The sequence below is a fragment of the Rattus norvegicus genome, chromosome 4, assembly GCF_021556685.1.
Source record: "Rattus norvegicus strain SHRSP/BbbUtx chromosome 4, alternate assembly SHRSP_T2T, whole genome shotgun sequence".
Lineage (NCBI taxonomy): Eukaryota > Metazoa > Chordata > Mammalia > Rodentia > Muridae > Rattus > Rattus norvegicus.
In genome coordinates, this window is record NC_141537.1 from 59,822,455 (window position 1) to 59,845,617 (window position 23,163).

The 23,163-nt window shown below is 41.6% G+C and overlaps 1 protein-coding gene across 2 annotated transcripts in view; it reads left to right on the forward strand.

Annotated features, from left to right (window-relative positions):
- The first annotated feature begins 6,327 nt into the window (after positions 1 to 6,327).
- The window catches only part of Klhdc10 (kelch domain containing 10), a 57,817-nt gene continuing 40,981 nt past the window's right edge, over positions 6,328 to 23,163 (forward strand). Inside the window, exon 1 of one of the 2 annotated variants that reach the window (XM_087657211.1) lies at positions 6,328 to 6,582. In XM_087657211.1, coding sequence (XP_087513337.1) covers positions 6,426 to 6,582 — 157 coding nt within the window. In that variant the 5' untranslated portion in view covers positions 6,328 to 6,425. The remainder of the gene's footprint in view (positions 6,583 to 23,163) is intronic. The other variant, NM_001017456.1, reaches the window with a different exon arrangement.

Consider the following 23,163-nt stretch of genomic DNA (forward strand, 5'->3'; position numbering starts at 1 on the left):
AAGCCACAAAATCATATGACACCTAAGGGTGACTTTCCTGAGATGCCTGAACTCGTGTGTGAGCATATATTGCTAGTCTTTTTTTCTCTCTCTAGATTTATTTATTTTATGTTTATGAATGTCCTGCTGAATGTATATACGGGTGAGTGGTTCCGAGAATCAACCCCAGGTCCTCTGACCAATTCCTTCAGCCCACTAGTCTTTTCTTTTCTCTTTTAAAGGATTCATTTATTATATATGAGTACACTGTAGCTGTCTTCAGGCACACCAGAAGAGGGCATCAGATCCCATTACAGATGGTTGTGAGCCACTATGTGGTTGCTGGGATTTGAACTCAGGACCTCTGGAAGAGCAGTCAGTTCTCTTAACTGCTGAGCCATCTCTCCAGCCCTCTTAGTCTTGTCTTTTGCTACATATCTATTACTATTATTTTTCCTTTTGTGTGTGTGTGATGTAGGTGTATATACATATTGCTTTTTTAAAGATTTATTTATTTTATTTATATGAGTACTGTAACTGTCTTCAGATACACCAGAAGAGGGTGTCGGATCCCATCACAGATGGTCATGAGCCACCATGTGGTTGCTGGGAATTGAACGCAGAACCTCTGGAAGAGTGGTCAGTGCTCTTAACCTCTGAGCCATCTCTCCAGCCCACATATTGTTGTATATATGTGTATGCACCCATGTGTAACAACAATTTTGGAATTTTGTTTTCTTTAAAAACAGAGAACTATTCTTTTTTTTTTTTTTTTTTTTTTTTGGTTCTTTTTTTCGGAGCTGGGGACCGAACCCAGGGCCTTGCGCTTCCTAGGCAAGCGCTCTACCACTGAGCTAAATCCCCAACCCCTCTTTTTCTTTTTTCTTTCTCCCCCCCCCTTCCCCCCCCAGCTGAGGATCAAACCCAGGGCCTTAGCGCTTGCTAGGCAAGCCCTCTACCACTGAGTAAATCCACAACCCCACAGAACTATTCTAAGAATGTGTTTTCATTTTAATCCCAGGTGTGGAGATATGTGGCTGCTTTGGACTCTCCGCCTTGGCTGGCTATGATTTCCCTTGTGCTCTGACAGAGGCATGGTTTTGCCAGCTGCAGATAGTTTCTGCGATTGCCTGGTGGCTGGAGTTCTGCTAACTTTTTAGAGGGTATATAAATGCCAGAGCCCTGCTAGATGGAGATTGGTGGTTGTGGATCGTTCAGTGGGATTGGTTGCAATTTGTTAGCAGTCCCAGCCAAAGAGGCAAAAGGAAAGAAATTAGATTCAGGGATTTTCCTAATTCTTTTCTCCCCTCTACCTTTGTTTCTCTCCTATCTAGTGTTAAGGGATGAAACTGAGGGAGGAGGGGATAAAGGGCAGGGGAAAAAGAACTCAAAGTAGCAAAAACTGGCGTACATATGGCTAGGTGTAGGCCAGAATGTGATGTCAGTTATCTTCTTCAGTCGCCATCTTGTTTTAGGTAAGGTCTTTCACTGGACCTGGAGATCACTGATTTAGCCTTAGTGTGCATGCACACACACACACACACACACACACACACACACACACACACAATGAGGCTAGGGAGATGTCTCTCAGTGAGTAACAGCAGCCAAGCCTGACAACTTGAGTTCAATGCCTAGAACACATGTGGCTCATGGGTATGTGTATGTGCACGTATGCATGCATGCTTGTGTGGTGTATATGTGTATATTCATGTGTGTGAAGCCCAGAGGTCAACTTCGGATGTCTGCCTTATTTTTTAAGATAATGTCTCTAAATGGCCTAAAACTTGCCAAATAGGTGAGGCTGACTTGTGAGTCCCAGGAATCTATCTGTTCCCACCTTCATAGCACAGGGATTTTCAGTGTGTGCCACCATGCCTGGCTTATATGGTGGTGGGGGGCTGGCTTTTATTTAGATAGGTTCTGAGGATCAAAATCAAGTTCTTGTAGTTATAAGGCAAAGGCCAAACGCCTGACTGAACATGAGAGGGGGGGGGGGTTAAAAGGCTCTAAGGAGGGGATGTAGACAGATGGGAGAGTGCTTACTTAGCAAACACTATACATAGGGATGCTGGGCAAGTGGAGGGAGGAGGATAAGAAGTTCAAGATTATCCTCTGCTACATAGGATGTTCAAGGCTCACCTGAGCCACACCTCCCTCCCCCCCAACATAAAGAGTTCTATAGTTCATTCTGCCCTCCAAAATAGAGCCCTGTGTGATGGGCTATTCCTAGCTCCTTAACTCGAGTACATGTGGAATGAACTCCAATCCAGAAATGTAGTGCACACCTGTGATCCAGCTCTTGAGGCATAGTGGCCATGAAAAGCTTAGGTCCAAGTGAGGCAGTACATGCCCTTAATCCCAGGGGACAGAGGCAAGCAGCTGTGAGTTCAAGGCCAGCATGGGACAGAGCAAGTTCCAAATCAGGTGTACACACTTATAATCTGGGCCACACCTTCTGCTGGAGGCCTACATAAGGACACTGGAAGAAGGAAGATTCACTCTTCTCCGGCTTGCACTTACCTGTCAGCACATCTGTAGGAACCTACCTCTTCAGGATTCCAGCTTTACAGAAGACCAGCTGAAACACCCAGCCTCCTGGGACTGAGCAACTTCTAGATTCTTGGACTTCCCATTCATAGCTGCCCATTGTTGGGTTAGTTGGACTGCAGACTCTAAGACATTCCAATAAGTTCCCTTAATATACAGTGTATAAATTCTGTGACTCTAGAGACCCCTGACTAATACAGGCTGTCTATTTGACTATCTACAGGGAAGACTTTTCTAGCTCCTTCTTGTTCCTAGGCAGAATTTCTCACAAATCCCACTTTTGAATGAATGCCTTTTTATTCTCTTGGAGTGATTTTCAGTTTACAGCGAATCACATAGAAAGTACAGAGCGTTCACAGTCATCTTGTCCCTGCTGTTCAGTTTTCCCATCCATCAACACAGGGCAGTGTGTAACTCATTTGTTAGGATCAGTGAACCAGTGTTGGCCCCCCCCCCCCCCCCATTATCAGCCAAAGTTCATAGTCTACACTATGGAATTGAGAATTGTTCCTTTCAAAACTATTCTTAAAAACCTCTCAATAAGAGAAAAAGTAATCAAATCTACGTCTTTTTGTTTAACTTGTTTGGTAGATCAGGCTGTCCTCGAACTCACAGAAATCCACTTGCTTCTGCTTCCTGAGTGCTGGGACTAAAGGCATGAGCCACCACATGCAGCTTTAAAGTTAACTCTTGGGCTGGAGAGATGGCTCAGCGGTTAACAGCACTGACTGTTCTTCCAGAGATCCTGAGTTCAACCTCCAGCAACCACATGATGGCTCACAATCATCTGTAATAGATTTGATGCCCTCTTCTGGTGTCTGAAGACAGCTACAGTTTACTTATATAAATAAAGTAAATAAATCTAAAAAAAGAAAGAAAGAAAATAAGATTAACTCTCAGGATCCATCATCTTGTTACAACAGAATCAATTCTTAGCTCTTTCTAACCTGACTGATCACTGATTAATCACTGATTGATCACCTTTGTCCACTGTTCCCCACACCACCCTACCCCCAGCTATTACTCTTAGCCACTGGATTGTTTTTCTAGCTCTGTCATAGGATTTTTTTGTATAATTTTCTTTATTAAATATTTGCTAATTTCCTTTATTAAACATTTGCTTTTTTAGATGGGCAGTGGTGGTGCATGCCTTTAGTCCCAGCACTTGGGAGGTAGAGAGGCAGGTGGATCTCTGATTTCAAGGCCATCCTGGTCTACAGAGTAAGTTCCAGGGCTACACAACAACCATGTCTTGACACCCACCCCCTCATTTTTTTCTTTTATGTATATGTATGTGTCAGTATTGGCATGTGTTTCTGTATGGCTGTGCACTTATGTTCATGTTTGCTGGCCACAGAGACCAGAAAGGGGGTTGGATTTCCTGGAATTGGAGTTACAGATGATTGTGGGCCACTGTGGGTGCTATGAATGGACTATAGTTCTTCTGGAAGAGCAGCCAGTGCTTTTAACTGGCAAGTCATCTTCCCAGCTTAACACCCCCCCCCCAATTCTTTCCTTTGGAGCCAGTATCCCACTTTATATCTCTGGCTGGCCTAGAACACTTGTAGACCAGACTAGCTCCAATTCTCAGAGATCCACTTGCCACTACCTTCTGAGTGGCTGGAATTACTACCGTGTCCAGCAAGTTTTTAAAGTTTATTATTTATCTTTGTGGGTATGAAGTTATGTGTCCTCTGTGTGTACAGAAGTAAACTGCAGGTAGTTGTGAACTGTCTGGTGTGGATGCTGGAAATCAAGCCCGGGTCCTTTACAGTAAGCATTCTTAACTGCTGAACCATAGCTTTTTTTTTTTTTTTTTTTTGGAGCTGGGGACCGAACCCAGGGCCTTGCGCTTCCTAGGTAAGCGCTCTACCACTGAGCTAAATCCCCAGCCCCTGAACCATAGCTCTTAATTAAAAAAAATAAATAACCACTGAGTCCATTTGGTGCTCCTTCCATGTGTGTGGGTGTGGGTTTATACACTGGAGCGCGAGCAACTACTGGTAGTCACACCCTTGAAGAAAAATGACCCTCATCCAGTAGCCATCTGTTGTCCAGAGTTCCTCAGCTAGAATTAGAGCCTCCTGGTCCCCCTCTCCACACAGATCTGTGCTGGAATGTTCATCAGCCCGGTCTTGTGCAGGCAACCATAGCTGATATTTATTTGAAGTATTCTGTGAGTACTAGGAGTTGAACCCAGGTCCTCTAGAAGACCAGCACATATCCTCTGGTCCTGTGTTTCTTTGGGTTTTTTTGTCTTTTGTTTTTTGGTTTTTTTTTTTTTTTTTTTTGAGACAAGATTTTATGGAGCTAAGGTTGGCTTTGAACTTGTAATGTATCTGAGTGAGGCTGGACTTGAATGCCTGATCTTCCTGCCACCATCCATCCCCAGTTCTGGGGTTACAAGAATGTGCCACCATGCTGAGTTTTATTCTGTGGCAGGGGACTGCACCTTTGGTGCTAGACAAGTACTTAAGCATCTGAGCTACCTACACCCCTAGCATCGCTGGTTTCCTCTTTTTTCAGATGTCAAACATTTCAATAAACTGTATTATAATGCATAGAGGATAAAATACTAATTTTCCTACAGAAACTGGGTGTGGGGACAAAACCAAAATCTCCTGGCGACAAGAAATTTGCTGAGGTCAAAGGGTATTTCTGGTCTCAGCATTCTCTCCTTCTCCACCCCAATCCTTAAAAAAAAAAAAAAAAAAAAAAAAAAAAAAAAAAAAAAAATCCAACGTGTGAGGTTCTCATGTGTGAAACATCAAGAGGGTCAGCTAATCTTGAAAGGTTTTGTCCCCCTTGAGAAAATTATGTTTTTTCCTTATTTGGAAACAGCAATGTGTATCTGCATTTTCCCACTGTGCACTGCGCCTCCCCGAGTCCTAAGCCAAATTTTCTGTTTAATTTTGAAACGATAGGAAGTTCTGATCTTTACATTTTAAAATCACATCGTCCGTTTCATTTTCTGTCGTTGTGTATATTGTAAAACAATTGAGGTTTTTTTTTGTTTTGTTTTTGTGAGTAGAAACATTTACATGATCGTTGGTCATTTATGAGAGTATCTTTTTCTTTCTTTCTTTCTTTTTTTTTTTACAGAAGCTGTGTGATATTTAAAGATCTTCATTGATGTATGTGAAGCCTGAAAGGTTTCTTACTGGAATTTTCATTTGTGTTTCTATGATTACTCTAAGATCGAACAGTTTTCGGTATTTGCTAATCAGGTTTGCTCTTGACGTGGCTTACGACGGCGAAGAGTCCCGGCAGTGCCACTATGAAACAAAACAAATGATGAAAGCCGGGAGTTTTTTTAGATTTCATCTGACTCCGCCCCTCCGCCCCCACCTCCCGTGAGCCCTTTGTGTGTGGCAACAGTCCGCAGACCGGGTCTCAGTCGGCATAGCTGCAGACAGATGTACCTACACCAAGTACATGCATTGTGTACATATGATACTTCTAAATACAATGCTTATGGGCAGAGTTCCGGAGTACCGACCATGCCGGGGCAGCGGCCCTGCTTGGGAGTCTCCTCAGGCGTAGCCTCCTCACTCGGCTTTCGACTGTCTGGTCTGAGCACCCAGCCTCCCAGCTAAGCGGGCTAGCTCCTGAGAATTGGTGCGCTCAGTGAGCGGCTGTTTATGCCTTTCTCCCCCCCACCTCTTTTAGCTATAGCTATGGTTACCACGTCTCTCCCCGCCTCCCTCCACCTGCCAAGAAAACGACTGCCCATTGGTTCTATGTCACCAAGGCGGCCAGCCATTGGTTGCTGGTGAGCTCGGCGCTCCCCCGGCCCCTGTCTCCCGGGTCTCTTGAGGAGCCCGGGAAGGAGGCTCGGCTCGCGCTATCGGGGCAGGGGCTTGCCGGGACCGGGCTGCGGCAATCGTTAGCGGGCCATGTCGGCTGCCCAGGGCTGGGACCGGAACCGCCGGCGGGGAGGAGGCGCAGCCGGCGGGGCCAGCGGGGTTAGCGGGGCCGGCGCGGCCGGCGGGGGTCGGGGCACCGGACAGCTCAACCGATTCGTGCAGCTCTCCGGACGTCCGCACCTGCCAGGTGAGTGGTGGGGCCGCTGCCGGCGAGAAGGTGGCGGCCGCCGGGCTCTGCTGCCCCTCGGACACACAGCCGAGGACAGGGAAGCAGAGCACCAGGAAGGTGGCGTTGAGGTCAGGAGGGGAACCGGAGCACGCCTGAAGAAAAGTCTCACTATGTCGACAGCTCGGTGATGAGAGTTGTATTTTCCTCCCGAAGGAGAGGTCGCTGTCTCTTTGACATTCCCAAATGTTTCACTTCCCCGGTTCCTAATCTTTTCCCCTTCCGCAGATTGATGTTGTGAAAGAAAGACATTGGTGTTTTGGTGTGTAAAATTATTTCAAAAGGAGTGCCAAATTAAGGAGAGGAAACAAGAGCAATATAGGAGTGATTTTGTTTGAAAGAAAAAAAAAAAAGCCAACCAACTGTAAGAGTTGGTTGGGTGTTTTGAAATGGAATGAGCATGTGAAAGAGTGTGTGTGTGTGTGTGTGTGTGTGTGTGTGTGTGTGTGTGTGTGTGTGTTGGCTAGGGAGTATATGGGAAAGAAAACCAAGAAGATTAAGGGAAACGGTTGAATCAGTAATATTTGGGGATGTACAGAGACAGAATGGATAATAGTGTCTAGATTTTAAAAGGGGGAAATGAAGATTATGAATATAAAGAAATGAAATGATGTTATCCCGGTATCAAAACTGAAAATTGGGAAAATATACCTATTGCTATATTTCATGTTTTGGTCTTTGAGTTCACATGCCTTAAAAAAATAAAAAGCCCAAAGTCAAATCTATATGTGTGTAAACAGTTGTGAAAAGCATACACATTTTCAGTCTGTTAAAAGGATGGTAATCCTGCACAGAATGTCAATCATATTGGGCAATCGTGTTTTTCTTTTCTTTTCTTTTCTTTTTTTACCGTGAAGAGAATTGTCAGGAATGATGTATTAGACCTTCGCCATGTTTTTTTTTTGTATGTGTGACTAATGTTAAGTTGATTGTATCAGTGATATATTTGTCTAGATAGTTTTGAGAACCTAATTTTTTCTGAATTGTGTTTACTATTGTGACATGTTCTCCTAGGTAGTAAAAAAGTCAGTTGATTAATTTGAAGATAACAAAGGGGATTTTATTTATTCAAAAAGACAATTTCTGATATCTGTGTTATGGTTTTTTATGTGTACCAGAAATGTTCATTAACCCGTTTGTGCATGCCATTAAAAAATTGAGACATTTGTATATAATCAAATATACCATGAATTGGATTTGAAAAAACAGTATCAGACTGTATTCTGGAATTGCTAAATATGTGATCTTTAAGAAAAGGGGAGACATCTTTTTTTGTTACCTCCAGTTAACAACAAAACCCTAGATTTTTGTGCATTACTAGCCTAGAAGATAAATCCCTTGGCAAGGACTATTACCAGTTTTCTCTCTGCCTGCAATCTTTAAGTCTTTGGTCATGGATTAATAATTATACCATGAACTTCATGTGGGCATTCTCAGGGTCCTGTAACATATTGGTGTAGTTCCTCTCTGCTACCACATGAGGGCAGGGTAAGCCATGGTTTCAAATAAGTATGGCGCTATTTCTGCATTTCCTTAGCACCGAGGACAAGAGCAGCCATTTGTCCAGAGGTGAGGATAAAATGTCCTTAAACTGTGAAAATTGGAGAAGTGGAGTCATTAGACTTCGTTCTCCTTCCTTTCTTCCAGGCTGGCATTTACTTCCTTCTTCCCACACAGGCGGTCTCCATCTTTCCTTCGTTCTCAAAATTAGAAAATTTCTGATATCTCAATAATACACTTTGATATAAATAATAAATTCTTTTATGCTAATCCTTTGTTCTCCTAGGTATTGCATATTATAGCTCTTTAGTCTATTTTGAAATAATTCAAAATATTTTCAGTGGTAGTGAGGAGTAGGACTGTGTAGGTCTGTTTTATGGCTGACGCTGAAGGCCTATCTTTTCTTCTTTTTTTTTTTTGTTTTTGGTTTGTTTTTGTTTGTTTGGTATATTAATTTTCCATCTCTTTTGACTTCTATTCCTATTTTCCAATTCACCGTTCTTTACCATACTTAAAGAACCTTTTTCTTTTTTGCATTTCTGTCTTGTGTCCAGTCCCTTTGAAACAAAGCAGTACGACCTGGTGGTCTTCCAGGAATGCTCCCATTGTCTTTTAAGGATAATGTTTTTTGAGAAAGTTTAAAAGACAAAAATTTTACTATATAGCATTTACTATGTAGACCAGGGTGGCTTCCAGTCTCTATGTCCTGTGTGCTGGGAGTAAAGGCTTGTGCTGCTGTGCCTGGCTTGGTGGTAGGACCTTTACTCGTCTACTTGTGGGAATCTGAAATCATGGTCTCCTTAAGCTCCCTACCAACATCAGTTGCAATTAGCTACCTAGTGTTGTTTATTTTGCTTCTGTTGTAACTAGTTCTGTCTTTGTCCTTTAGGTTCACTGCAGTAGCTTCCTAAACAGCCTTCCAACTTCTGCTAGAACCTTCCATTCATATATCACTGATCTTTGAAAATACAAATCTTTTATCATCTCTGCTTACAGCCCTTTTCTTTTAGCTTTTGTTTTTGTTTTTTGTTTTTTTTTTTTTTTGGTTTTTAAGATAGGGTCTCACCTTTATCCGGACTGGCCTTGAACCTTCCATCCTCCTGTGTCAGCTTCTAGAGTAGTGGCATACAGGTTTGTGCTACCATATCCAGCCTTTCTTGCTGCTTTATTGTTCTCACAGTAAGACCAAGACCTAAGAGGCACCACACCGGCTGCCTTCTCGCCTTGAGTTGGCCCTCCATTTTGTTCTGCACTCTCTGCTCTGCTTCCCTCACCACAGGAAGCCCTGCACACACATGGTCTTCTGTCCTGGAGGAACCTTCATCCTTTCTTATTTACCTCACCTTTACTGCATCTCAATTGTATTTTTTTCCCTAGGAGCCTTCTCTCACCTTTCTGACATGGCCCTCTCCCTGTACCCTCTCCTCCTATCAAATTTTTCCTAAGGTATACATAGCATTTGTGCATGAATATTGTTGGGAACGATGTACTATGTGTGTGTGTTTATGTGTGTGTCTGTATGCATATATCTGTATGTATGTACTACAATGTAAGATATTAACAGTTTTTAACTAGGGTCTATAGAGAGGGCTCAGAAGTTAAGAGGCTGCTCTTTAAGAGAAGCAGGTTTTCATTCTCAGCATTCACATAGTGACTTATAACCAACCATCAGACACTCTGCTTCCAGGGCACCTGACATCCTTTGTGGCCTCACAGGACAGGCATATAGGTTGTGTACAGACATCTAGGCGGGTGAAACACCTCAACACATAAATTAAGGGTTTAAGGCTGAGTGGTGGTGGTACACACTATTAATCCCAACACTTGGGAGTTAGGCAGTGGATCTCTGTGAGTTTGAGGACAGCCAGGGCTACACAGAGAAACCCTGTCTTGAAAAAATTGTTTTTTTTTTTAATTTTTAAAAAGATTACATTACTGCATTGGCGTTATATGTAAGGTATTAATGTTTAATGATTGACTGCTGTAGCTCAGCCCTCCATAGCTCCACCAGCTGTGGACAGATAGAGAATACTGAGTCCTTAAAAGTACCAAGCACTACTTCAGACATTGTGTCAGCATAGTATTTTTGAAATTTTGAATATTGCCTTGCTGTTCTGCTATCTTCTTAATTCTAAAATATTTTCCTTTAAAAACAGAATTACTTAGTGTGTGTGTGTGTGTGTGTGTGTGTGTGTGTGTGTGTGCCACAGTGTACATATGGGTGTCATAGGGCCTGGGAGTCATGCTTCTTTGCATTCTACCGAGTGGGTCCTAGGACTAGAACTCTGGTCATTAGAATTGGCGGCAATCTCATTTACTGCTAAGCCATCTTGCTGGCTCTTTTCTGCTATTTTCTAGGATACAGCAGTGATGCTATGTTTACCCCATAGGCTAAGAACATTCTTAGGTTTTTAGTTTAGTAATTAATAATTTTTATATACCTAGGGAAAAAGTAGGGAATGGTGCTGCTGTTTTGTAGATTAAGCATTTAGAGATAGAGTTCAGAGAGCAAGGGAATAGGGACAGAATACAAGTTAGTATTTCATTTTAATATGTGAGTTTAATTAAGTAAATGTGTTAGTAGGAAAAAACAGTTAAACATCGTTGCTAACACAAAAAATGACAAAGAGGAAGAAGACATACTTAGCAGTAAGCTGGGTGAAAAATAATCATGAATTTTTTTTTTTTTTTTTTTTTTGGTTCTTTTTTTCGGAGCTGGGGACCGAACCCAGGGCCTTGCGCTTCCTAGGTAAGCGCTCTACCACTGAGCTAAATCCCCAGCCCCAATCATGAAATTTTAATTTAAAAGTTTTAGATAAATGTAAATTTCAAGTGGTAGAAAAGAACATGTGTTAGCCATACATGGTAGTGTCTATGATCACAGCCTGAGGAGGAGAGGCAGGAAGGCCTGGTCTACTCCATGACATTGCTGCATTTGGGTTGGAGGCCATTTTGGGCTACGTGAAACCTTGTCTCAAAAAGCAATAAAACAAAACATACGGAGAAAGCTTTTGCTGCCTTTGTGACTATTGGCTTCTCTCCTTAGTAGCAAGTAATGATGTATTTCTTGTCTGTTTGTCCAGGAGTGTGCATTGTGCCTAGGGTAGAGCTGTCATATGTTTTCCTCCCACTGTGATGCCCTGAGTTCCGTTCTGTATGTGAGGAATTTCACACTTAGGATCTTTATCTTGCAGGTAAATTCCTAGAAGCTCAGTTGCTAGGTCAAAGGATACTCACTATTTAAACTTTGAAAAACTGTCAAATTGCCCTTTGTAGAGGTAGGGTCAGGTCATGGTCTGATAACTCTGTTAACTGGCTGGTGGCTCTTGCTCGGTTCCTTTATTGGAGTCCCAACCCCCTCCACATCTTTGTAATAGCCATGGATGGAACCCAGGCTGTGTATATGATAGGGGAACATGCTACCCAGAAGCTATTCTGCCAGGCCAGAGATTAGATTTTCTTTTTTGTTTGTGAGACTGGGTCTCCGTAGCCCTGACTGACCTGGAACTCACTATATGACCAGGCTGGCCTCAAACTCGCAGAGATCTTCCTGCTTTTACCTCATGAGTGCTGGGATTAAAACCGTGTGCCACCTCGACCTACAGCCCCTTGCTTTGAGTTAGGGTGTTACTGTGCAGCCCAGACTGACTTGGAATGTGTGGAAATCTTCCTACTTCTGCTCCTCAAGTGCTGAGATTACAAGCATGTATATTATGCCTGGCTAAACTTTTACTTTACCTTTAAAAAAATGTGTACAGGTGTTTTCCTTGCATGTATGTGTCTACCTGTGTACCATGTGTGTTCTGGGTACCCTCGGAGATCAGAAGAAAGCATCAGATCCCTCAGAACTGGAATTATTGATTGTGCTGTGAACCACTATGTGGGTTCCAGGAATTGAACCCAGGTCCTTGGGAAAAGCAGCCAGTGCTCTTAACCACTAAGCTATCTCTCTGAAGCCCTAAACCACTTTTTTGTTGTTTTTTTGTTTTTGTTTTTCAAGACAGGATTTCTCTATGTAGCCTTGGCTTTTCTGAACTAGCTCTGTAGGTCAGACTGGCCTCGAACTCAGAGATCCGACTGCCTCTGCTGGGATTAGCCCTCTCCACCCAGCTTGAATATTTCCTTAAGCATCTTTGTAGGAAATGAAAGAACTGTGTTTGTTTCAGTTATTTATAGTCTCCATAGATTCTGTTCATTTTTCTATTTACATTATTTATAGGAACTCATGTTCTAAGGAGACTGGTACTTACCACACTGACACATGTTGCCGATGTTTTCCAGGGTTTTTCAGTTTATCTTTGAACCTTGTTTATAGATAGATTTTTCCAGTAGGATTAAACAGTGTTAAATAGTTTATTAAATTTTTCCAGTAAAGCTTTTTAAACATTAAATTATGTGATGTTTATGTGCATGTTTATGTAAGTCCTGGTGTCCTTGCAGTCCAGAAAGTGGTTTTGGGTCCCTGAGGTAGGAGCAGGAGTTACAGAACGTGTGTGCTGAGACCCAGACTCAGGTCCTCTGTGAGAGCCTGTGAGCTCTTAGCCACTCGGCAGTGTTTGAACCACTTGAGTCTAATAATTTGTGGTTAAGAAAGATCATCCTTTTACCAGTACTCTTTAGCTAAAATTGGAATGGATGTTCTTGTGTTATTCTTGGTACTTTTATAGTTTTTTCTTTGTATGTAAGCATGTCTGAGTAGATATGTTTCTTTTTTTTTTTTTTTTCCGGAGCTGGGGACCTTGCGCTTCTAGGCAAGCGCTCTACCACTGAGCTAAATCCCCAACCGTGTAGATATGTTTAATGAAGCACTGAGAGAGAACTATTTTATTTTCCTTTGGATGCCTGCCCATTATTGAGCATCGTCACTGAGCTCTTCTCTAGGTACCCACTGTTTCCTTGCATGTGAAATTCTATCCGTAGGCCAACTTAGTTCCTGAATAGAATGAGATTACTGTTTCGCTTTGTCAATCAGTTCATTCTTTGATTATTGTTGCCCCGTGTTCTATTACTGTTTGTTTTTCTTATCTTTTTCTGAATATGAAATCAGCTAATTAATGCCCCTAAAATCGTAATTTTGTTTTCTTTTTGAGTCAGAGTCTTATGACTCTGGTTAGCTTATCCTTGGTTAGCTTTGAATTGCTACATAGCCGAGGCTGGCTTTGAACTCCTGATCCTTCTGCCTACTTCTGAGTGCTGGGATTACAGATGTGCACTACCATGCCTGGCTTTTGTTGCTTTGGTAATCTTGTTGCAATTTTTTGGGCTCAAGAGACCTTTTTGCTCAGCCTTTTGAGTCCTTGGTATGGGGTGTGGGGATGCACGTATACACACACACACACACACACACACACACACACACACACACATCCTTAAAAAAGAAATAGGGGACTTGAGAGATGGCTCAGCAGTTAAGAGCACTGGCTGCTCTTTCAGAGGTCCTGGGTTCAATTCCCAGCACCTCAAGTCAGCTCAAAATGTAGTCCTATGGGATCCAGTGCTCTCTTCTGATAATACAGACATACTTGCAGACAAAACACCCATATGCATAAAGTAAATACATCTTTAAAATAGATATAAAAAAAAGTAGCTGCAATCTTTGGAGGGTATTCCTTTCTTTCTTTTTCTTGTTTTTTTGTTGTTGTGTTTGTTTTTTGAGACAGTTTCTCTGTGTATCCCTGGCTACCCTGGAACTTGTCTATTCCAGGCTGGTCATGACGTCAGAGATCCACTTGTCTGTTACATTCATTTCTTGGTGTTCACATTTTCTGCAACCTTCCAGCCCTTTTCACATTTGCTTATTTCTGTGTGTCTGTGAGCTCGAATGTACCATGGCACAGATGGAGAGGTTAGAAGACAGCTTTAGGGGTTGGTACTCTCCTTCAGTGTGTATGTTCTAGGGATGGCACCTAGGTCAGCAGACCTCAAGTGCCTTTAGTTGTCAAGCCATCTTGCTGGTATTCTTTTTGTTTTTCCTTCGGAGCTGGGGACCGAATCCAGGGCCTTGTGCTTCCTAGGCAAGCTCTCTACCACTGAACTAAATCCCCAACCCCTTTCTTTTTCTTTTTAAAGATTTATTTATAAGTACACTGTAGCAGTCTTCAGACACACTAGAAGAGGACATAGGATCCCATTACAGATGGTTGTGAACCACCATGTGGTTGCTGGGATTTGAACTTAGGACCTCTGGAAGAGCAGTCAGTGAGCTATCTCTCCAGCCCACCCTTTTTTAAAAATTAGGTTCCAGGGCATCCAGAGATACAGGAGAGAACATGTCTTATCTAAAATTTTCATGCATGTGTGCCTGCATGCCAGAAGAGGGCATCAGATCCCATTACAGATGTTTGTGAGCCACTTGGTGATTGCTGGGAGTTGAACTCAGGATTAAAGAAGAGTAGCCAGTGCTCTTATTTTCCTTATTTATTTATTTGTTTCTGTTTGTTTGTTTATTTTCCTTTGTTTTTCGAGACGAGTCTCTCTATGTAGCTGTGGCTGTCATGGAATTAATTCTCTCTGTATTCAGGCTGGCCTCGAACTCAAAAAGATCCTCTTGCCTCTGCCTCCTCAGTGCTGGAATTAAAGGCGTGCACTATCACCACCTGGCTGAGATCTTCAATGTGATCTTTGTTCCATTGATTTTTTTTTTGGTAATGACTCGATTTTATTATTTAGGGCTCAAGAATAATCTGAGTGTTGGGATTAAAGGCACAGTACTGTGCACACACACATACACACACTCTCTCTCTCCTTCTCAAATTTGACTTTTTTGTATGCCTGTATATTCATGTGTGGTTGTGTGTCTATGCCTGTACAGAAGACAAAAAGGGAGCATTGGATATCCTTCTCTTTCACTCTGCCTATTTTTTTATGGCAGGATCTCAGTGGAAGTTGGGGCTTCTTTTGTCTCAAGTAGGCTAGAAGCAGCAAGCTCCAACAATCCACCAGTCTCCAGTTCCCTTGGCGGGGGTTAAGGCATGTTATATAGGTGCTGGGACCTGAGCTTTGGTCTTCATGATTATGAAGCAAGTGTTCTTATCCATGAGTCATTTTTCTGACCCTGACTTCATTTATTGATTTATTGACATTTATTTGTTTGTGTGTATGCATGTGTGTTTGTGTGGCACACAAGAGCCAAGGTGTACATGTAGAGGTCAAAGAACAACTCTTTTGGGAGTTAGTTCTCCTTTCTACCACTGGGGTTTCAGGGAACAAACTCAGATCATCATAATAAGCACCTTTACCAGCTGACCCATCTCACCCCTCCCGTGTTGTGTTTCTATCTTTCCCATATTCATTTACCAGGCCATCTGTTGATATGTACTTAGGTGGTTTTAGTTTTTGACCGCTAAGTGTAATGTCGCTGTGTATGTATACCTGTGTAGAGCTGTCTGGATGTTTCCCTTAGGTGAATATTTAGAGTACAATTGCTGAAGCGTGTAGTAACTCTGTGGAATATGTTTAGCCATTTGATGAATTGCCAGACAGTTTTCCAGAGCAAGTGGAATTTTACATTCCCACCAACGCTTTGTACATCTCCCCAAACACTTGTCATCTCACTTTCTGAGTGTATATACCAACTATTTTAATATGTGTGAAATAGAATCTTAGTGCTCTTGTTTTTTAGATCGGATATTCATGTTGTTCTGGTTTATCTTAGACTCCCAAGCTGAAGCAACCTCGGCCTCAGTAAATTGGGCTGTAGGCCTCGCCATCTTCATGACTTCATTGTAGTTTTTGATGTGTTTTCCTTCGATGACTAACATTGCCAAGCGTCTTTTTTTTTTTTTTTTTTCTTTTCTATTTTTCGGAGCTGGGGACCGAACCCAGGGCCTTGCGCTTGCTAGGCAAGCGCTCTACCACTGAGCTAAATCCCCAACCCCGCCAAGCATCTTTTTATGTGCTTGCTGACCATTTGTCTGTGAGCTTCCTTGTTTGGGAGCTATATATTTAAACGCCCTGTTTTTATTCCTGTTTTTAATTGAGTTATTTTTTTTTTGTTTTTTTTTTTTTAAAGATTTATTTATTATATATGAGTACACTGTAGCTGTCTTTAGACACACAAGAAGAGGGCATCAGATCCCATTACAGATGGTTGTAAGCCATCATGTGGTTGCTGGGATTTGAACTCAGGACCTCTGGAAGAGCAGTCAGTGCTCTTAACCACTGAGCCATCTCTCCAGCCCATCTTTTTGTTGTTTTAAGAGTTCTTTCTATAGTTTAGACTTAGGTCCTTTGTTTATATAATTTAACATTTATATGTGCATTTCCTTCCATTTTATCCTTTTCTTAGTTGTGTTGCTAAAAGCACACACTGATCTTTTACATTTTGATGAAGTCTAGTTTTTTTCCCCTTTTGTTGTTTATGTTTTGGTGTGATATACAAGGATTCTTTGCCAAATACAAGGTCATAAAGTTAACACCTCTCTGTTTTCCTTTAGTTTTTTGGGGTCTTGCGTTGTCCCTGTCCTTGGTGTCAGGGTCTTCTGAGCTCTGTCCGGCCAGTCTGGTGTCATTTGTTTTTAGCACTTTTCTTTCCCTTTTGAATGTCCTGTCACCCTTGTCAAAAATGAGTTGATTATGGTAAAGTGGACTCATTCTGATCTCTTTGTTCTTTTCCACTGATCTCTGTATCTGCTCATATGCTATTATGGTAGTACTTCATTTATTGGTACTTTGAAATACGTTTTGAAATAAAGAATTATGGGCATTCCTAATTTACTCTTCTTTCAAAGGTTCATTTTGGCCATTCTGGGTTCCTTACAATTTCACATGAATTTGAGAATCAATTTGTCCATCAGCACAAAGCAGTCAACTAAGATGGGTTTACCTCACTTCCACATCTCTTTCCTGAAACAGCTCATGAGTGATGGAGTTATACGTTTGTACCACCATGGGTGGTCTAGTGCTTGCTTTTGTTATGTTTGTTTTTATTGTTGTTTATCCAAGATAGGGTCTCATTATGTAGGCAACTCTGACTGTCCTGGAACTAACTCGTTATCTAGACCAGGTTGGCTTTGAACTCAGATCTGCTTGGCCCTGACCCCCCCCAAACACTAGAATTAAAGATGTACAACTGCCTTAACTCTTGCTTTTTTTACTAAGCTGTTTTTGTTTGTTTGTTTTGAGACAGGATTTCATATAGCCTAGGCTGGTCTCAAACTTGTTAGAGAATTGAGAATGGTTTTGATCAGATTTTCTTGTCTCTCCTTCTGAAGTGCTGGGATTATGGGTGTGGGTGTGGTGCATATGGTAGGTACTAGGTATTAGACTGAGTATGCTAGGTAGGTACTTTATCAAACAAACAACATCTGCCGGCCCTAGTTGAGTACTTCTGTAAACATGCACTCATACCCCAGTGTGTAAATAGCTAAATTAGACACTTTATTTTTGTCCCCCTTTTTGTAGGTAAGAACACTGAGGCACAGAGTGTAAAACTCTTGTCTTGACCATGTAAGCTGAAGGTTACAGAGTCAGGCTGTGGGTCCTGGCAATTCTAAAAGTCTACCACTTGACTGCTGCACTGCGCTCCTTCCTCAGCTTGTTCCTTCCAGTTCACTCTATCACCACCACAATTTAGGTTGTTTTTTTTTTTTTTTTAATGTTTTTTTTTTTTTTTTCTTTTTTTTTAGGAGCTGGGGACCGAACCCAGGGCCTTGAACTTGCTAGGCAAGTGCTCTACCACTGAGCTAAATCCCCAACCCTAATGATTTTTTTCTAAAAAGATTTATTTATTTAATGTGAGCGGGTACACTGCAGCTGTCTTCAGACACACCAGAAGAGGACATAGGATCCCATTACAGATGGTTGTGAGCCACCACGTGGTTGCTGGAAATTGAACTCAGGACCTCTGGAAAAGTAGTCAGTGCCCCTTAACTGCTGAGCCATCTCTCCAGCCCCACAATTAGGTCTTTACTACCTTCAGTTGCAGTGTTTGAATATCTCTACACACACACATACACACACACACACACACACACACACACACACACACACACACACAGATATAGATATATACTGTTATTCTTAGTCTTCTGATCAGCCTGATGTGTTGAAGCAGAATTAAGTTTGCTAAAGCACAAATATATATTGCTTCCTAGATCAAAATTCTACATTGTTTTCCTGCCACATTTAGAGTCCAGCCTGGACTTATGCTATCTAATCATTGAAAGTAAGTTTAGGTAGTAAAATGAGAAGTATGACTGGTAAGAAAATGAGATGATAAAATAATTGGGAGTTGAGTGATGCCTTTTCTTTGAGTTGTTTCCCTTTTTATCCACAGTAACTTCTTGCCATATGGTTTCATCATTAAACTGTCAACTCTGTTAGCTTGAATCAGATGTATAATAGATTAAATGCTAACTATACATTTCTTGCGATCACATGAAACAAATTCTTTTAAAAATATGCACACAAATTTCATGCAGGACTGTGGAATTTCTGGTGTGGGTTAATAATTTCAAAAGAAAAAATATTTAGTTTTAAATATATTTACATATTAAACTATCAAGGAAAACAACTTTTTTTTTAATTCATTTATTATATATAAGTACACTGTAGCTGTCTTCAGACACACCAGAAGAGGGCATCAGATCTCTTTACAGATGGTTGTGAGCCACCATGTGGTTGCTGGGAATTGAACTCATGACCTCTGAAAGAGCAGTCGGGTGCTCTTAACTGCTGAGCCATCTCTCCAGCCTGGAAAACAACTTCTTAAAGCTGTATCAAAAAATTTGAGGGGCTGGGGATTTAGCTCAGTGGTAGAGCGCTTACCTAGGAAGCGCAAGGCCCTGGGTTCGGTCCCCAGCTCCGATAAAAAGAACCAAAAAAAAAAAAAAAAATTTAGGGGCTGGAGCACTGACTGCTCTTCCAGAGGTAATAAGTTCAAATCCCAGCAACTACATGGTGGCTCACAACCATCTGTAATGGGATCTGATACCCTCTTTTGGTGTTGTCTGAAGACAGTGACGATGTATTCATATAAATAAAATAAATATTAGGGGCTGGGGATTTAGCTCAGTGGTAGAGCGCTTACCTAGGAAGCGTAAGGCCCTGGGTTCGGTCCCCAGCTCCGAAAAAAAGAACCAAAAAAAAAAAAAATATTAAAAAAAATTAGGGACTTGAAATAGCCATGGTGTGCGCCTTTTATTCCAGACTCAGGAGGCAGAGGCAGACAAGTGTATCTCTGTGAGTTCAAGGTCAGCCTGAGCTACAAGAAGCGGTCCAGATCAATTAGAGATACATAGTGTGACCCAGTCTCAAAGAAAGGGGCCTAAGTTATGATTTTAAGTGAAACTTGTCTGAACTTACAGGAAAATACTTTAGTGCGCATACTGTCTTATCATTCTGCTTTCCAAGAAAAGAATAGGCTTACTTTTCTGAGATGGCATTGAACTATGTAGCCTACGCTTACCTGTAACTTAAGATCTTCCTGCCTTAGCTTCCAGTGCAACTTGGGTTAGGGGTGTGCACATTGTGCTATTCCCGGAAATAGATATTTCTCCATGTAGTATTTCATTCCAAAGTCATACTAGGCCTAGGTATCTTGCTTACTTTGGCTTTCTTTTCATACTTTTTTTTATTTTTTGAGACAGAATCTTATGTTCATGTTGGCTTTGAACTCATGGTATAGCTGAGAGCTGAGAGTGACCTTGAACTTCTGATTCTCATGAATCCACCTTCCTGATTGTCCTAATAACTTTGTCAAAGCCATACCTAGTTATACCCTTCCAACAAGGCCATACCTTCTAATCCTTCCCAAACAGTTCCACCCATAGGAGACCAAATGTTCAAATATATGCACTTTGAGGGATATTTTATTCAAACCACAAACCTTGAGTTTTGTTTTTGTCTTGTTTTGCCAGGGCTCTCTCTGTAAGTCCTGGCTGCCTGTCCTAGAGCTCCTGCATAGACCAGGTTGGTCTTGAACTCACAGATTCTCCTGCCTCTGTCTCCCTAGTGTAGGAGTTAAAGATGTATACCACCATGCCTGTTTTTTAAGACAAAATTCCCTCCAAAGCCCAGACTGGCTTGAAATGTCCTGTGTAGCCCAGACTGGCCTCCAGCTCAAGACAGGCCCTGCTTCACTGTCCTCAGCACTGTGATTATAAGCTATGCACTCGTAGCCCTGGCTATGTGCTACCTTTTGGGGTTGGGGTAGATACTGAGATTGAACCCATGGTCTCATGCATGCTAGGCAAATGATACACACCACTAAGCTATATTCCTAGTTATATCTGATACACAGAAAAATTTTTGAGACAAGATCATACATACTCTTGAAATACCACATAGCACAGCCTTAGCTCTCAAATGCCGGGACTACAGGCATGGGCCGCCATGTCTGGTTTCCTTATTCAATACTTTTAAGAGTTCCATTTTATTTATTTTATGTGTGAGTTCATATGTAATACATTCCATGGTGCATGTCTGAAGGTCAGAGGTGTCTCAAGAGTCCTCTCCTCCTACCATGTGGGTCCTAGAGATCAAGTTCAGTTTGTCAGCCTTTATTCACTGAGCCATCTCTTTAGTCCACCCTTTGTTGTTTTTGAGACAGGATCTCACTATGTAGCCCTGGTTGACTTGGAGCTCTCTGTAGAGACTTGCCTCAGATGCAGGAATATACCTGCTTCTGACTCCCATGTGCTGAGATTAAACGTATGAACCACCACTGCCCATCAACTTTTTTTTCTTTAAAGATTTATTTTATGTGTATGAATATTTTGCCTGCATGTATGCATGTACATCACATGTGTTCCTGGAGCCTGTGTGGGTCAGAAGAGAAGTGTCAGATCCCTGAGAACTGGAGTTGTGAGAACTGGCCATGAGAGATGTGGTCCTAGACAAGAGCAGCAATTGTTCTTAACTGCTGAACCATCTCTCCAGCCCCATCCATTTTTTAAACAGGTTTTTGCTGTAGATAAAGAGTGGAGATGATACTGAATCAAGAAGTCAGGAGCTGAGGTTGTTGGCTGAGAGGTTGTTGGTTGTTGGCATGCTGTAAAGCATGCTCTTTGTGTACACAAGAGCCTGGAATCAGAATAATAAAAACAAATACCACCACCAACAAAAAGAGAAGTATGCAAATGGATTTAGTAGCTGTAGTGTATATTTCATTGTAGACTCATTTGCAGAAAAATGTAGACTATAATGAAGTCAGGGGTTTTGCTTTTAAATCCTCTGTAAGGATTTAACACAAGAAATTGTTAACACTGAAATCAACCTTATAAATCATAATAAAGTTGCAGAATGAAATTTTATTTTTTCCTCCCCTTTGAAACTTCTTTGAACCATAAGATGTTAAAATTGAAAAAGACCTTAGCCCTGATCTTGGTGGGAGTCCCCTGCACCTACGTGAAAAGCTAGATGGGTGGCTGATACTTGTAGTCCCAGAGCTGTGGAGGCAGAGACAGAAGGATCCTTGAGGCTCTGTGGCCAACCAGCCTATCCCAGTGAGAGAGCCCATCTCAAAACAAGGTGGACATTAAGGAATGAAGCCTGAGGGAGACACCCCTGCCTCCACATGGGATTCACCTTACCCACTAGTACCCAACACACTTTAACATGTACCCACCCACACATACACACACAATAAAAATCTCTTAATAGTTTTTGTTGTTACTAACTTGAACCTTAAGAGGTCTACACATTTAAGACTTTTAGAATAATGCCTGTCTGTTACTTTGAAAGAAAGCTGACACATTGTTTTCAGGTCCTAATTATTCCAAAAAGTTGTCATACATTTGATGGCAACTCCTGTTATTTCTCCTGGTAGGTAGGTGACTTCCCTATAATGTGGTGCAAGTCCATTGAGTTGCCCCCTTGAAAATAGTCATAGATTTGTGAATGTGACTCTTTTTCTTTTTTCTTTCTTTTTTTTTTTTTTTCTTTTTTCTTTTTTTCGGAGCTGGGGACCGAACCCAGGACTCTTTTTCTTTTTTTCTTTTCTTTTTTTTTTTTTTAAAGATTTATTCATTTATTATATATAAGTACACTGTAGCTGTCTTCAGATACACCAGAAGAGGGCATCAGATCTCTTTACAGATGGTTGTGAGCCACCATGTGGTTGCTGGGAATTGAACTCAGGACCTCTGGAAGAGCAGTCAGTGCTCTTAACCACTGAGCCATCTCTCCAGCCCTCTTTTTCTTTTTTATGTAGTTCCATTAACTGCTGTGCCTAACAGATATTCTTCAGGGGCTCTATCATATGTCACATTCTTCTTAGGAAAGAGTCAGGTTTTAGTTCTTTGGAAACTAATTTCTCCAGCCTGAGTTTTAAGATTTATTTATTTTTATTTTATGTGTGTAAATGTTTATCTACCTGCATGTCTGTGCACCATGTGCATGCAATGCCCACAGAGGCCAGAAGGGGGTGTTGGAAACACCCCCCCCCCCAAGCAGGAATTACAGGTGTTGTGAGCCTCCACATGGGTGTTAGGAGTCAAACCCCAGTCTTCTTCAAGGGCAGCTGGTACTCTAACCACTGAACTAGGTAGGTAAACTCTACCTCCTCCAGCCTGAGTTTAATTTCCAGTACCGAGAGAGGGCTGTCAATGTGTTTTTTTTGCTTTGTTTTGTTTTGTTTTGTTTTTCTAGTCTAGTGTCTCAGTAACTATTGTAGTGAGTAGTTATAAGGATCTGTAAGTATTTGCAATTCCTTTGAGAGTTCTAGGATTTTGGGGGCTTAAGAGACTAGCCAAAAGGGTGGAGTTATTTGTTTTTGTTTGTTTTTTTAGTTTTCATTTTAATTTTTTAAAAGATATGTGTATTTTATATGAGCTTTGCTTGCATGTTTGTATGTGCACTGCATGCCTACCTGGTGCTCAAGAAGGCCAGAGGAGGGCCTCAGATTCCCTGGGCCTAGAGGTAAAGTCGGACCTATGTCTTCTGGAAGAGCAGCAAGTGCTCTTCATCACTGAGACACATCTCCAGATGTGGGTAGAGCTTTATGTTGACATTTTGGCAGACATTCATAAACATTAAGACTATGATGATATTTTAAACCACAGGGTTCTCAGGAATTTTGTATTTATTAGATTCAGATGTAAT